Raw genomic sequence first — 16711 nt, forward strand, 5'->3', positions numbered from 1 at the left:
ATGCCATGAATCATCTTGAAGTGCACAAAATATGTAAACTGAGGCATTACTTAAATGAGGTTAACTGAAAATGAAAATAAATTTTAATAAAATTCTAAATGAATAAAATATACCTTGCATTAAAAAAGTATGAAAAGCAATATTAAAGGATCTATAAGAGTTACCAGCAAAATAGTATGAAATATATTTTAATGTTGAGTAGAACTGGAAGAAAAATATATTTCTCCTTGAAATAAAATATATAAAAACTTCTCTTTTCCTTTCACTATATAAATCTTAATGGAGAAAAATCAAAATCTTGATTTAATGCAGAATATGAAGAAATACCAAAGCACAAATATTTTATAATGTTACAATTAATTAACTAATTGATTTTTGAAAACATTAGTAAGGCAATATTATCACGCCATCGCACTTTTAAAAATGTGTGTCTCTCTATGCACCTCTATCATAATGATTTATATTTTTTCAGAATCCTTATATACAAGGTGCTGTGAAATGATCTGGTGTCACTCTCTCAGATTCAGCAAACTCCATGTCTTAGATCCTTTTAATTAAGCTCCATAAAATTTGTAAACATTTTTAGTAAGCGTGGAAAAATACAGTGAAGTTGCTTTTCTCCTTTGAAAGTATTCTTGACTAGCCTGGCCAACATGGTGAAACTTTATCTCTACTAAAAGTACACAAACTAGCCGGGTTTGATGGTCACCTGTAATCCCAGCTACTCCAGCAGCTGATGCAGGTGAGTCTCTAAAATCATGAGTAAGTGATTAAGTTATCCTCCGCAGGGCATTGTGGATCATGAGTTTATCGCGGCTGCTGAACTAACTGCATTTGGGCTAACCGCAATAATCCCTTAGTTGTTTGTATTAATAGCAGGGAGAGAGAGGCAGAGATAGAGAGGGAGAGAGAGGAGAAAGTTCCATAAAAGATGTGGGAAATGCCTTGAGGTGAATAATTTTAGAAATCACAATCACAAAATGCATCTGCTATCTCAGTCATTGAATGAGTTGATCCGATTATGAAATCAAATATGCTTGATTGGGTTGATTCAATCGTGAAATCAAATAAAGCTTCAGTTTGTATTATAATATGCAGATAATTTGTAAGATAACTAGATAAGCATGGTTATTACCTTCAACTTTCAGACCAAATCAAATTCAGAACAATGAAACACTGCAGTAGTCACGACTGTTAAGGAGTATTGAATTAATTTCATTAACAATGTTTTCACTTAGAAATTGTCCATACTACTCTATTACATATACTAATAATAGCTATAATTACTAACATTATATTTATATTGTTAATTATTAATATCTCAGTTACATAATATTTTGCATGGGTTCCTTTGAGCCTTACAGGGATTCTGTGAGTTAGTTATTTTATTTTACTTTTTTTTTGAAACAGAGTCTCGCTCTGTCACTCAGGCTGGAGTTCAGTGGCATGATCATGGCTCACTGAAACCTCCACCTCTCGGGATCAAGCGATTCTCCTGCCTCACCCTCCCCAGTAACTGAGACCATGGGCACGTGCCACCACGCCTGGCTAATTTTTGTATCTTTAGTAAAGATGGGGCTTCACCATGTTGGCCAGGGTGGTCTTGAACTTCTGACCTCAAGTGATCCATCCTCCTCAACCTCCCAAAGTGTTAGGATTACAGGCACGGGCTACCATGCCTGGATGAGTTGATTATCATTATACTTACACAGTTGATGAGCCAGAAAAGGTAATATATTTGTTCAAATCTATTACTTATCATCTGTGTGTTAATGGGCAAGTTCACATCCAAATATTCCAACTGATATCAAAACATCATCAGGGACACTGAAATTTTGATCTCAATGTCTAGAATAGTACCCAAAACATCCATAAATTTTTGAATGTAAAGTTTTTTTTTTTTTTTTGAGACGGAGTTTCGCTCTGTCACCCAGGCTGGAGTGCAGTGGTGTGATCTCGGCTCACTGCAAGCTCCGCCTCCCGGGTTCACGCCATTCTCCTGCCTCAGCCTCCCGGGTAGCTGGGACTACAGGCGCCGCCACGTCGCCCGGCTAGTTTTTTTTTTTTTTTTTTTTAGTTTTTAGTAGAGACGGGGTTTCACCGTGTTAGCCAGGATGGTCTCGATCTCCTGACCTCGTGATCCGCCCTTCTCGGCCTCCCAAAGTGCTGGGATTACAGGCTTGAGCCACCGCGCCCGGCCGAATGTAAAGATTTTTAATGAAGAATCCGTTATATTTCCTGATCAAGCATAGGAAATCATTCTATTTTCTGATCAAGATCCAGAAAATGGGAGTAACTAACTATATCTGCCTCATAAAGCTATTGTTGAAACTACATTTACTAAATGCTAGTTATCATAGTAATTAGTAGAGGAAAGATTCGATTTTAACAGAAAGGGAGAAGTTTGCCTTTTCAAAGGTAATAGCTGCATATAGGTAAATTAGCCATTTCTATTCATCCTCAGGTATTATCTCACTGAATATTTTAATGTAATTTGTTCATGGTAAATGTAGCTTTTTGATGTTAATAGATTTTTGTTTCTTCAGTTATACTTTTAGCATTATATTATTGAAGTTTTTTTCTACTTTTCGAATAATTTCCACAAAAACTATTAGAGTTGTTTCTCACAGTGATATATATGTTGTCTCACTTAATAGATGAGAAGCTAAAGCCCTAAGAAAGTTAGCATACTTGCTCACTACATTCATGAGTCAGTAGGAGTATCAGCACAAAATTCTCAAACTCTCTGGGTTCTTACTTCATTGTGCTTTCTATTTACTCCTTTCCAAAAGTTTCAAATTATGCATCAGCTAGGGATAGTATAAAATTTGATAGAAGAACACACTTTTTATTTTTTTTTGATCCACTGTTACATAACCAGAAAAACGTTTGCTGTACTATGAAAGTGTAAAGTGACTTTCAGTTGACAGGTTCTCTCCTTACCTAATTCTAGTCAGACTCCCCTGAACTCTCTTCACAAGAAGGCCCTGACTTTCCATGTTCATCTCTGCTCGGTCCAGTTTTCACAAGAATCCTGTTTAGTCAGTTTACAGAAATTCACCCACCGTTGATACGTGTGATCAAATTCCTACCCCACTGCCCTACCTCACTGTCAATATCTTATCACCCTGGCCTGCCTTCAGTCATAATCCTGTCTAATCAATTTACCCACAATTCCCATTACTCCGATGTTTCCTCTGGGCAATTTTCCACCCACTGACTCCCACTTTGCTTCTTAGCTATAAATTTCCACTTATCTTTGTATTCAGGATATCCTGTATTAAACTCAATCTCTTACCCTCATTACAAAACTTCATTGTAGCAGTACCCCTGAATAAAGTCTGCCTCACTGACTTTAATACGTGTCATGAATATTTTAACATAATAACTATATATTTAATATGCAATTTTCAAGGATGAATTTCCCATGTTTGCTAACGTATAGGCATTAAAGATGGGGGATACCTTTGCTTTGTGATCCTCTACCTAACTTCCTTCACCTATAGGCAACATTGCTGCTAGATTGAGTCAGTCTTTTCCCAGGAACTCAGATTCCCTCTAAATCCTTCTAAACATATACATCATTGTAGGCAGCTGTAACAAATCAATCAAGTTGTCCCTTGAAAATATCTATGTATCTATACACATATGTACAGTTTGATTTATGTCTTTAGGCAACACACAGAATAAATTTATTCTAAATCCTAATACTTTTAAACACAGATAAAACTTTTAAACATATTGCTTTGTATTTTAGACATCTCCAAATATCAATTAAATATAAAATTATATATTTTAAAAATTCTGTAATTCATTTTAATTAATTTATTTAAATGATTATAATTACTTTTCATGATCTGTGCAAATACTGGGCTATTCCTCAAACCAGTCACCCACTTAATTTTCCTGACAATTTACTTTACAAAAAATGGCCTCTGTCTTTTAACAATGGTAAAAACATTGTACAGATTTCTTACTATTCATCTTTCACTCCAAAGTGCCTAGGACAATTCCTATTACATGGTCCTTTTCCAACTCATATTTATTTAAAGGATGAGTACATGGAAGGAAAGGAGAGAGGCAAAAAGAAAGGATGAAAGAAAAGTAAAAAGATGGAGAAAAGGTAAAGGAAAGAAAAGAGATAAAAGGAAAAAAATGGAAAGAAGAAAAAATAGGTAATTTAATTATGACTCAGAAATGGAAACATTTCATAGCATTTCAAGAAGAATTCAAGAGGAATTAACATAAAAATCAACCTGTGGAAAGAACTTGACTTATTGAATATAAATATGTATGCTACAAAATCACATTTTGTAATTAATTTTTGCATTAGCCAAAGAGACCAGATTTTTGCTTTATTAAGGAATATTATTATTTTTATATATATTCTATACATAAATCTGTCAGTGTTCCAAAATTGAATGCTATCATTTTGTTTCTCAAGAGTGATTAAGTTTAAAAGTAAAATGTGGTGCTTCATAGAACACTAAACAAAAATAGATGACAGAGTAATAAATTACTATGTCATTACTACAGGTAGAGCATCCCTAATTCAAAATCCTGAAATCTGCAATCCTCCAAAATCCGAAATTTTTTGAGCACCCACATGACCCACAAGTGGAAAATTCCACACCCGACCTCATGTGATTAGTCACAGTCAAAATGCAGACACACAGCAGAGTTTTTTCAGCATCCCTGAGGGGAAGATAAAATTACCTTTAGGCTATGGGTATACCATGTATATGAAAAATAACAACATTGTGCTTCTAGTCTTGGGTTCTATCTGAAAGATATCTTATTATATATATGAAAAGATTCTAACCCCTTCCCCACAAAAAAAAAAAAAAAATCAGAAATTTGAAACACTTTGATCCCAAGCATTTTGAATGAAGGATACTCAACCTGTATAATAATTTAGTAGGTTAATGCTTACCAGGATGTCTTTTCCAGCCCACTTGCATTCATCTCTTCTGGTGTAAGATACTGGCCACACAATCTAAGGACAGAGAATAAACATTGTTTTATGTCAACTAAGTTGTCTAAGAGATCCAACACCACATAGTCTTTTAGATGACATTGGGGCAACTGAAGTAAAGACAATTTAATAAAGACTCTTTCAGGAACCTTTCACTTTAGATCTTCCAGTGGCGTCAGTTAATTGGTGTCAACATAAGTCACTGATTCTCCATCTACCCAATAGCCTTTGCTGTATAAAAAAGTTGAGCAAGAGAGAAACTGACACAGACAATAGATCTAAGCAGTGCAGTGTGGCAAGAACTGGCACACAGATTGGGAGAGGGAGATCTTGTTGAGAGGATGTGAGAATTTAGTGAAGAGAAGTAGAAACTGGCATCGAATATGGCTCAGATTTTTCTAAATTGGCCTTTATCATGAAATAGTGATTTTGTAATTTTAACATTTGGGTGCTTTGGATACATTTCCCTGAAACAAATCTCAGCATAACATTTTAGAATAAGTAACTGAAAGGATTAAAAAAAATACTTAGAATGGAAACTTCTCTTTTTTCTCCTCTTTACTGTTTTTGTTTTTTTGGAAAGGGAAAATATTTATAAGTAACATGGTATATGTTAGAGAAATAAAGGTAGATTGAAGAAGCAAACAGATAGCTCTAAAAAACTATTACCCTCTCTAATGTGGGCTAAAAGACTAGTTGAGAAACAATTATTTGTGTTTTTATCACTCATATTTAGTCTTCATCCTTCCAGAAAGTCCCATATTGTGTGAATATAGTCACAGTAGTAGATGAACCATGATGTTAGTGGTGGCTTGGAGGACAGTGCATTCATCCCCCCAACAATATTAATCCAAATACTCTCATTTGATTTTAACATAAAATCCCCTGAGCAATTCCAATGACTCCTATCTGTATAGGGGCAGAACAATTTGTTTTTTATTCATTTTTCCTTTCTAGTGATATTATTAATAGTTAATTTCAGTGGGAAAAAAAGTCATATATAAAAAAACAGAAATGGTGGCACTTAATCATTCATGTCTGCTGGAAAGCTTTTAGTCTAAAATGACTGATTATCATTCATTTGGGAACCTCTAGATCATTCTTTTTTTTTTTTTTTTTTTTTTTTTGAGACAGAGTCTTGTTCTGTCACCCAGGCTGGAGTGCAGTGAGTGGCGCCATCTCAGCTCACTGCAAGCTCCGCCACCCAGCTTCACACCATTCTCCTGCCTCAGCCTCCTGAGTAGCTGGGACTACAGGCACCCGCCGCCACACCTGGCTAATTTTTTGCATTTTTTAGTAGAGACGGGGTTTCACTGTGTTAGCCAGGATGGTCTCGATCTCGTGACCTCGTGATCCACCTGCCTCAGCCTCCCAAAGTTCTGAGATTACAGGCGTGAGCCACTGCGCCCAGCTAGAGAATTCTATATAAATGATCATAAACTTGGGCAAAGGCTATGATATTCAATCTGGAGAATTACAAAGCAAAACAAAACACATTTACAAACAAGGATTTGCACATACTGAAGTAATGTATGATGACTTGATAAATGCATTTCAAGTCCATGTCAAAACAGTATGCCCTAAAACTTATTGGATAGGGATAGGCATTCTTTTTTTTTTTTTTTTTTTTTGAGATGCAGTCTCACTCTTGTCACCCAGGCTAGAGTACAATGGCTCGATCTTGGCTAACTGGATAGGCATTCATTTTTAACATTAAGTTCTAAATTTGAGTATTCTTTCTATTTTGTGTGCTTTCCTTTTCACATTTGCCTGCATATGTAAATTAAAATTATAGTTGACTTGTTCCACAGGCTTTTACAAAGTAGTCATATAAAAACATTTAAGATCAGTAAACGTATTGTTCTTATAATTAACATTACTCTGACTGCTGAATTTCTAAAGTGATTGCTGGGCAATCCCAGCAGTTGAGTCTTCACATTGGATATGGAAAGGCAAGGGGATCTATTTTTATTTAAGGTTTATAATGTAAGAGGGTAAAATATAACTTTTCTCTAGGGCATAACAGTAATAATATATAACAGTTAAGATTTATTGACTTTCATATTCAGCTTTCCAGCTAAATTGTGCTGAAGTCACTGATTGTTAAAACATATATACGTTTAAAAACAAAGTTACAACATATAAATATATATATATTAAAAGACAAGTTGTTTTCTCATAGTTTCCTAGCTCTTGTTGCTTAATTGTTGAGACAGTATGGACGTCATTTTATGATTCTCTGTGATTCTATTATCTAAGTAAAATATTTATAAACAATAATCTGTATAACATTCATGCTAAAAATTCTTAGACGTAAAAGGGTCTTTTAACTTTCTAGAGTTCCAGGGTTAATAATAATAATAATAGCAATTAAAAGTTTAGAAGTCTGACATGAGTAAAATAAATTTTGATGTAGAAATGTTCTTTTGGAGAGCAATTTAATGAGGATAAGTATAAGCCAGTGGAACAAAAGTAAATGTATGTTTAATAGTCTTTTAAGTATTCATTCCATAAAGAATAATTACTAACATTTTGGTTGGATTTGTTTAACTGTTGGTTGTTGGAATTGTCTTTTTATTCTTTGCTCACAAATTTCTCAGTTAACTATCTAAATTTCTTATTCTCATTTTCAAAATGCTTCATAATCTATTTTGTACTTTTTCATCCTTATGCCTCTACACTTCCACTCATGACAGGCCCACTTACACATGTTATGTAATAAGCATTTATGCTTTAAAGAGATTGTACCCTTTTATCAAAGTCAAGAATCTTTCCACAGCTCTTCCAAACCTGAACATGTGTTTTTGCCTCTAAGAGGGATTTGCCTAGTATTTACCCATAAGATTACTAATTTACCTTTACTACTAACCTTGTAAGGTCATCAAGAATTATTAATAACATACCATAAATCTCTTGTAGTGTTCATCACAAAAATAGGTGCTTAGAAGAAAGCTATTTGAACATTACATATGCTTAGGTTAAAAGGAATATTAAAACACCCCAAATATATGTATAAACAGATCTAATATGTATGTATGTATGCATTTATTTATTTATTTATTTATTTTGACACAGGGTCTCACTCTATTGCCCTGGCTGGAATGCAATGGTATGATCACGGCTCACTGCAGCCTTGACCTCCAGGGCAATGATTGTCCTGCCTCAGCCTTTAGGCTAGCTGTGACTACACGCGTGTGCTACCATACCCAGCTTATTTGTGTATTTTTTTTTCTTTTTTTGTAGCAACAGGATTTCACTATATTGCACAGGCTGGTCTCAAACTCCTAGACTCCAGCAATCTGCAGGCCTTGGCCTCCCAACCTGCTGGGATTACAGGTGTGAGCCACCACACCCAGCTGATATAAATTCTTAAGTAAATTGGGTTCATTTGTATAAACAATGTGATATAATTAAAATTAAATAATCTGTTTGTAATAAGATGTTTTAAAAATTAGAAATATACCTTTTATTATTAGTAGAATGATTTTAAACTCAAAGGCAAGCGCTATAACAAGAATATCACAATTTTGGACAAATCATTTACCTTGTAATTCATTACTTTAAAATAGTTCATTTTAAGTATATTTGGTAAAAGATACTGTGATATATTCTGAGTGTACAAATGGAGGTAGAGTTTTTCTTAGCTATAAAATGGTAAACTTTTTATTTTATAATTTGATTATTTTCAGTTTTAGAAATAATTGAATAGTTTAACCACATTCAGAATATATAGTCACAGAAAAATGTTAAATAAGTTAAATATATAATCTTAGGTATTCTATGCTCATAATGCTATCTGTCTGTAGATATATACATACATGAATATCACAAAATGATAAATTATTATAAATACCTACAATTTTAACTGATAAAATTTCCTAAAATCAATATATCTATTATTTCTTAGTTGACTGAGTTTTTTTTTTTTTTTTTTGAGATGAAGTTTTGCTCTTATCACTCATGCTGGAGTGCAATGGCATGATCTCGGCTCGCTGCAACCTCTGCCTCCCAGGTTCAAGCCAGTCTCTTGCCTCAGCCTCCCAAGTAGCTGGGTTTACAGGCGCCTTACTACACCCAGCTAATTTTTGTATTTTTAGTAGAGACAGGTTTCACCATGTTGGCCAGGCAGGTCTTGAACTCCTGACCTCAGGTGATCCACCCGCCTTGGCCTCCTGAAGGGCTGGGATTACAGATATGAGCCACCGCACCAGACCTATTTTGCGCTCACTTTAAAAAGAATGGTTTTCTTTTGGTGAAACAACAACAAAAATCTGCTTATTTTATGATATTTTCAAAAGACTAAGATAAATATTTATCATTTCAGTAAAACAAACGAATAACCAGTATTTTTAGACAATAGATAACAGGCATTTATTCCTATCATCTGAGAGGGCTTTGGAATCAATTGAATTGAAAAGTCAAAATAGAAATACCTAAAGTGATTTTTTTTTTTTTTTTTTGAGACGGAGTCTCGTTCTGCCGCCCAGGCTGGAGTGCAGTGGTCGGATCTCAGCTCACTGCAAGTTCCGCCTCCCGGGTTTATGCCATTCTCCTGCCTCAGCCTCCCGAGTGGCTGGGACTACAGGCGTCCGCCTCGTCGCCCGGCTAGTTTTTTGTATTTTTTAGTAGAGACGGGGTTTCACCGTATTAGCCAGGATGGTCTCGATCTCCTGACCTCGTGATCCGCCCATCTCGGCCTCCCAAAGTGCTGGGATTACAGACTTGAGTCACTGCGCCCGGCCCCCAAAGGTTTTTAAAGTTTGCATATCACAATTCTAAAATATATTATAAGTGTATTACCATTTTATTTGACTCTATATATAATGAATCAAATTTCTTTATGCTGTGGTCAGATTTTTAGTGTTCAGGTAATGGAAGAAAAGCAAATGTCTTAGGTTTATGCTATACTCTATTAAAAATATAACTCAGCTTTGAATTTAAAACTGCATTTTATCCCAAAAGCAACACTCTCCAACCAGAAAAAAAAAGCTTGTAAAAATTCTGTTACTTCTGAAAAATCATCACCAAATCTGTTGTTGGTTGTGAGTAGTTGGGACATACCAGTTCAAAGCCCACAATGTTAAGAAGTAAAACTAATACAAATAGAAACAGACAGGGATGTATTCCAAAATGAATATTCTACTATTACCTTTATGAAAGCTACTGCATAAAGACCTTTATTATTCACATAATTATTATCAGAAATAATGACTGTGATAAAATGGTTCACTTAGACATACCACATGTAGACTTAGTAGCACAATTTTCACTAATTTGTCAATCTATGTTTTTATTTGTTAAACTGTATAGCTTATAAAAGTTCCGGCACAGTGGCTCCCGCCTGTAATTCCAGCACTTTGGGAGGCCAAGGCGGGCAGGTCACTAGGTCAGGAAATCGAGACCATCCTGGCTAACATGGTGAAAACCCATCTCTACTAAAAAAAAAAAAAAAAAAAAAAAAAAAAATACAAAAAATTAGCCTGGCATGGTGGCAGGCACCTGTAGTCCCAGCTACTTGGGAGGCTGAGAAAGGAGAAAGGCGCGAACCGGGGAGGCAGAGCTTGCAGTGAGCCAAGATCACACCACTGCACTCCAGCCTGGGCGACAGAGCGAGACTCCATCTCAAAAAGCAACAACAACAAAACAAAAACAAACAAAACTGTAAAGCTTATTAATGAAATAAGCCAGAAATAGAATAAAGAATAAAGGTAGAACTTATATCCTGCTGATGTCTGCATGACCACATTTTTAAAAAAAACCTGATACTTTGATCTTCTAGATCAGGGTTTGGCAAACTCTTTGTTTAAAGGGACAAACAGTAAGTCGTTTCTGTAGACCAGTTGATATCCTTTGTAACTACTGAATTCTGCTGTTGTAGCACAAAAACAGTCACAGGCAATATGTAAATAAATGAGAGTGCTTGTGTTTCAATAAAACTTTATTTACAAACACTGATAGCATGTCAAATTAGGCATGTGGGTAATGGCTAGATAAACTCTTCATTTTCTGGAAATACAGAGAAATATAAATTTATACCTACACACATATACATAGTTCATGAAGTCAATTATGATGTATTGCTACAATGGTTCAAGTATTTACTTTTATGTAGGAAAAACAGATATGAAAGGATAAGCTGAAGTTCATATTTCTTATACTGATTACCACAAATACTGTGGTTTCATCCTTGATTTTTTTTATTTATTGCATCCATTGATTCATTATTGTCATTTTTACTTACATCAGAAAATACAAAATATTAATTCAAAACAACTTTCTGTCAGTAATCATGCTTTTAAATAGCTAGAGAATTATCTATGACTTGAGATGCTTCAAAATATAGTGCATATATTAGAATACTGGTACCTTTTGAAAATCCTTGATATCAACCAGGTTGAATGAAAATATGTGATCCTTTGCTCCAACATACAGCCTACTCCGTTCCTCATCCAAAAGGAAGGTATGATAACTGGAGCTGTTGGCCAAGCCATTGAAAGTGATCACATTGTTGGATTCCAACATTTCTGCAAGGTAACAAAGCAAAACATTGGGTATTAATGTGAAGCACTATATAAGCATAGACTGTTGGTACATGGTAACCTGACTATATTGACTGTTGTAGCTATCAGTCAGCGCTTATTCTTCAGGGTACTAAGAAATATATTGGAACCGGAACCAAAATGTGTACATTTTACTTTTTTTTTTTTTTTGAGATGGAGTTTTGCTCTTGTTGCCCAGGTTGGAGTGTAATGGCACAATCTCGGTTCACCACAACCTCTGCCTCCTGAGTTCAAGTGATTCTCCCACCTCAGCCTCCCAAGTAGCTGGGATTACAGGCATGCACCACCACACCCGGTTAATTTTTGTGTTTTTAGTAGAGACTGGGTTTCTCGATGTTGGTAAGTGTGGCTTCGAACTCCTGACCTCAGGTGATCCTCCCGCCTCGGCCTCCCAAAGTGCTGGGATTACAGGCGTGAGCCACTGTGCCCGGCCTGCATTTTATTAAAATGGGAATTATATTCCTATTTGCTGGTTTCATACTTAATATGGTACAGTCTTAAAGAAGAGAGGAAGAGAAATACCTATACTTTAGTGACAGGAACACTTTCAGATTAAAAATGACATTAAATTTAAGACCACTTAAATTTAGGACTTAATGTTAGGAAGGTAACTGTTGGCTTCTTAAAGATACGTTTTGCTCAATGCACACACACAACCCCCACCCCCATGGGATAGAATTTTTGAGGATTCTCCAAAACTGTATGTCCTGAATCAGTGCTTTAGATTTTTCGGGTGCACACTTAGTAGGAAACTTTCACCAGCACACACAAAATGTAGAATGCGATGTGCCTTCCAAAGAGAGAAAGCTGCAATGTAGACCTGGCCTCTGCTCCTGCTGTTAACATCAGGAAACATATATTAGTCATGTGATCGATTGCCTTGTTTTATCTATTTATCCTACCGACCTCTTCGTTTTATTATTTTATCATCAAAAATATGATTTCAACAGAGGATAAAATTCATACTCTTTAACTTAACACTAAAGATCAGGTCACCATCATTTAAGTTTAGACCCTATCCCAGTACTTCTCATGTCCTCTCTCATGCGGGAAGCCATGCACTGTGCTCATTCACTCCTTGGCCTTTGTTACTATTTTTCCTGACTCCGACAGCTACAGAATAGATCCACGCTTAAAGCTAGTTCAAATGCAACTGCCAAGAAATTCACAGAGAGCTTCCTGTTACATTTTGCTTGAATTACTCTTATAACCTGCATCCCACTGTCAATTATTGCAATCTTATCTACCAGAATGAACATTCCCTCAGGAAATATATAATTAATAGCTCATCATGCCTAACTCACATGTTTTTTTCATATTACCAGGTCAACAACATAAAATGGAATAACTATCTTTTATATATTTACCTATCCTATAGGCAAAAATTGTTAACTAATTGTTAAAAGATACTTTTCTCATTTCTTCATGAGAAATGGTATAATACTAGACTGGCCTTACTCCCTACCACACCCCACTTCCCACACGCACAAAAAAAAGAAGAAGGAGAGGAAGGAAGGGAGGGTGGGAGGGAGGAAGGAAGGAGGGAGGGAGGGAGGGAAGGAAGGAAGGAAGGAAGGAAGGAAGGAAGGAAGGAAGGAAGGAAGGAAAGAAAGAAAAGAGTTTTCATTCATGTGAATCACAGCTGAAATAAATGAGAGCAGTTAGTCTCCAGAGAGGAGGGGGGACAGATAATCCACTACATAATATCTTAATTGAAATGGCATTCATTGGCTGGGCACGGTGGTTCACGCCTGTAATCTCAGCACTTTGGGAGGCCAAGGCGGGCAGATCACAAGGTCAGAGTTCAAGACCAGCCTGGCCAACATGGTGAAACCCCATCTCTACTAAAAACAGAAAGAATAAGCCGGGCATGATGGTGGGTGCCTGTAATCCCAGCTACTCAGGAGGCTGTGGCAGGAGAATTGCTTGAACCCGGGAGGTAGAGGTTGCAGTGAGCCGAGGTTGCACCACTGCACTTCAGCCTGGGTGACAGAGCAACATTCAGTCTCAAAAAAAAAAAAAAAAAAAAAAACATGACATTCATTTCATTGGCATCCAAAAGATTACAACTGATCAATGCTACACTACGCAGAGTCAAAAGACTGAAATTTCAGGCACTCTGAGTTGTGTGAGGATGGAAATGGGCTGCTGCCAGAGGCAAGGGCTCTGTCACTGGATATGTTCAGGCCCTGATTGAGTGGTCATTAGAAGAGATCCGTTTATCAAATGGATGCCCTTCATCCTTACTTCCAGTTCTAAGATCTGTAATTCTACCTTAGTTTCAGAGAGACCAAACTTAAAAAAGAAAAAAAAGCCCACAAACTTAAAAAAAAAAAAAAAAGCCACCTCGGCCTAAACCAAAAAATTACATAGAGATATTAAGCAATTAAAGGGTCATGTAAGAGATACAAGAATGGATTTTAATTGCAAATGCATAGAAACTACATAAGGGATCTCTAAGCATTAATTGGAAGAAGTTGTAGGAAAATAAATACTATAGTTATAGATTTTGGAGTTATACAATTATAAGTCAGAACACAAGCATCACCACAGTACTTATTTTTTAGGTGTACAAACGAGGACAAGTTCCTTAAACTCCCTGGCCCCAAGTTTTATAGAAGATGGGATGAATAATGTATCTTTTAAGAGTTCATGTATCTTTTAAGAGTCACTGAGGTGAAATCAGATAAAGCCTGTAAAAAACCTAGAACAAGCATTTCCTAGTAAGCACTCAATTAAATATTTCCTGTTTGTATAAGTAGAGGTTAAATATTTGTAGGTTGATCTTCTTGACCAGATGTAGCAAATTACAGTCCAGATGGAGTAGACTGAAAACTACATATATATATGTGTGTATATATATACACACATATATATATGCGTGTGCGTGTGTGTGTGTGTGTGTGTGTGTGTATATATATATATATATATAAAACCTATCTTACTAAGTGTCCTAACTTGTTAACATCAGTAATTTTGTTTGGTAGAGGGAAAATAAGAATAACAATATGTTCTTTGATTTACACTAATATTAAATGTAATGACATTTTAAGAACAATAAAGTATTCCTTCTTCTTTTCCAATTTATGTACTCTCAATTCTAAATAATAAAAGGAATGACTTTCTATATCACAATTCCAAACCATGAAAATATTTTCCCAATTGAAAAATATGTTCCAGGGTGAATTTTGCAAATTAGTTTGGACAGAATTATTGGTCCCTACGTACAGACAATTTATGGAAGTTTTTGGTGGCTTATATTTGAAATCATCATGAAAACAACCACAGTTTTAAAGTGTTACTTCTCAACAGTTTGATATTTTAAAAAAGACAATACTTTCCTGGCATATGTGTTAGCAGCTGTTTTCCATTGCTTTCAAATGTGCTTAATTTTGTCTCATTATTCCTTTCACTCCAAATCCTTTAGATGTTCTTCTCCAACACGAGCTTTTTATATTGCTTTATAACTTAGAGAAGAGTCTTAGAAACGAATGTCAGTGAACAATACAAATTCTGGATTGCTTAGGTTATATCACTACTTTCCAGTGTGAGATTAAATAGAAATTGGGTGAAATTTTATTAGATTAAATAGAAATGTGGGTTAAAATCAGATACATTTTTTTTTCCAAATCTAGTTCTCAGATTCTTCAGTATTTTGTTTTCCTCAGTTAATGCATGACTTTGACTTTCCTAGATGTAGAGACAATTAGCTGCATCTGATAGTAAATAACTTTGAATGTACTCCTTCAGCATTTTAAGTCTTTCTTTTGTTTCAGTTATGTATCTTATAATGACATAAACTGCTATGGGAAGTATAGTAAAATTCACTAATGTGAAATGTATAGTATTCTTCTAACTTCTTACATCTTACCTATTCTCCTATTCAGTTAAACAACAATTGTTATTTTTAAAAAACAACCAAAGTTTCTATAAAATTAATTTGACTATGGTGAATCTGACTAGGACAAAGCTTTTAAAGGCATTAATTCTCTTTGAGTGTAATTGTTTTTCTCTGGTTGAGAGATTACTTCAACATCCACATGCTGTGTCGAACTATAAGAGAAGCAAAGTAGGATTGTAATTAAAGATGCCATTTCAGAACACTCTTTAATAAAGTATGTATTCTTAAATTTGGAAGGTGGGTAAAGAAGCATTATGTTCACTCCAGATTCACCAAAGGATTTAGTGTATTTATGAGTTGCTTAAGGACAACATGGAAAACACACTGACTGTAAAACCAGACAGAGACAGGCAGTTTGTGCTCAATAAGGGCTAATTATTGTCACCATTCTTACTATTATATAAGACAATGAAGATGACAAGCTTTAGTGTATATAGCTGGCAAGGCCAAAAAAATCAGCTTAAATAATTTCAAGTAGTAGTGTTGTCAATTATAAATAAATTATACTCTCTTGTGATGTAGTTTCACAAGGTAGAGGAGTCTCATGAAATTCAAGACTCTTACTCTTTTTTTTTTTTTTTTTTTTGAGACGGAGTCTCGCTCTGTCGCCCGGGCTGGAGTGCAGTGGCTGGATCTCAGCTCACTGCAAGCTCTGCCTCCCGGGTTCACGCCATTCTCCTGCCTCAGCCTCCCGAGTAGCTGGGACTACAGGAGCCCGCCACCTCGCCCGGCTAGCTTTTTGTATTTTTTAGTAGAGACGGGGTTTCACCGTGTTAGCCAGGATGGTCTCGATCTCCTGACCTCGTGATCCGCCCGTCTCGGCCTCCCAAAGTGCTGGGATTACAGGCTTGAGCCACCGCGCCCGGCCAAGACTCTTATATATAAAGTCCATTTGACAGATTTCTATTTAAGAGTATGTTACAAAGAATAAATTATAATTGATCTATAATATGCTACCAGTTAATAGTTAATCATGGGAGAAAAAACATTTTATAATGAGTCAATTCTAATTTTTATTCTATTTATCTATAAATGTTCATATTTGCTTTTCTCCCCAGAGTAATCATAATCTCTAATGTATATTTACTTTTAAAAAGAAGCATTTGGGGCCGGGCGCGGTGGCTCAAGCCTGTAATCCCAGCACTTTGGGAGGCCGAGATGGGCGGATCACGAGATCAGGAGATCCAGACCATCCTGGCTAACAAGGTGAAACCCCGTCTCTACTAAAAGTACAAAAAATTAGCCGGGTGCGGTGGCGGGCGCCTGTAGTCCCAG

General features: G+C 35.7%; 1 protein-coding gene across 1 annotated transcript in view; it reads right to left on the reverse strand.

Moving 5' to 3' along the window:
• The window catches only part of SEMA3A (semaphorin 3A), a 220546-nt gene that overhangs the window by 148154 nt on the left and 55681 nt on the right, over window positions 1–16711 (reverse strand). The window contains exons 2-3 of the mRNA XM_033193060.1: window positions 11342–11499; window positions 4934–4996 (exon numbers count right to left, since the gene is read on the reverse strand). Of these exons, the coding sequence (XP_033048951.1) occupies window positions 4934–4996; window positions 11342–11499 (221 nt within the window). The remainder of the gene's footprint in view (window positions 1–4933; window positions 4997–11341; window positions 11500–16711) is intronic.

The sequence above is a fragment of the Trachypithecus francoisi genome, unplaced genomic scaffold (genome assembly GCF_009764315.1).
Source record: "Trachypithecus francoisi isolate TF-2019V2 unplaced genomic scaffold, Tfra_2.0 Lachesis_group4, whole genome shotgun sequence".
In the NCBI taxonomy this organism is placed as follows: Eukaryota; Metazoa; Chordata; class Mammalia; order Primates; family Cercopithecidae; genus Trachypithecus; species Trachypithecus francoisi.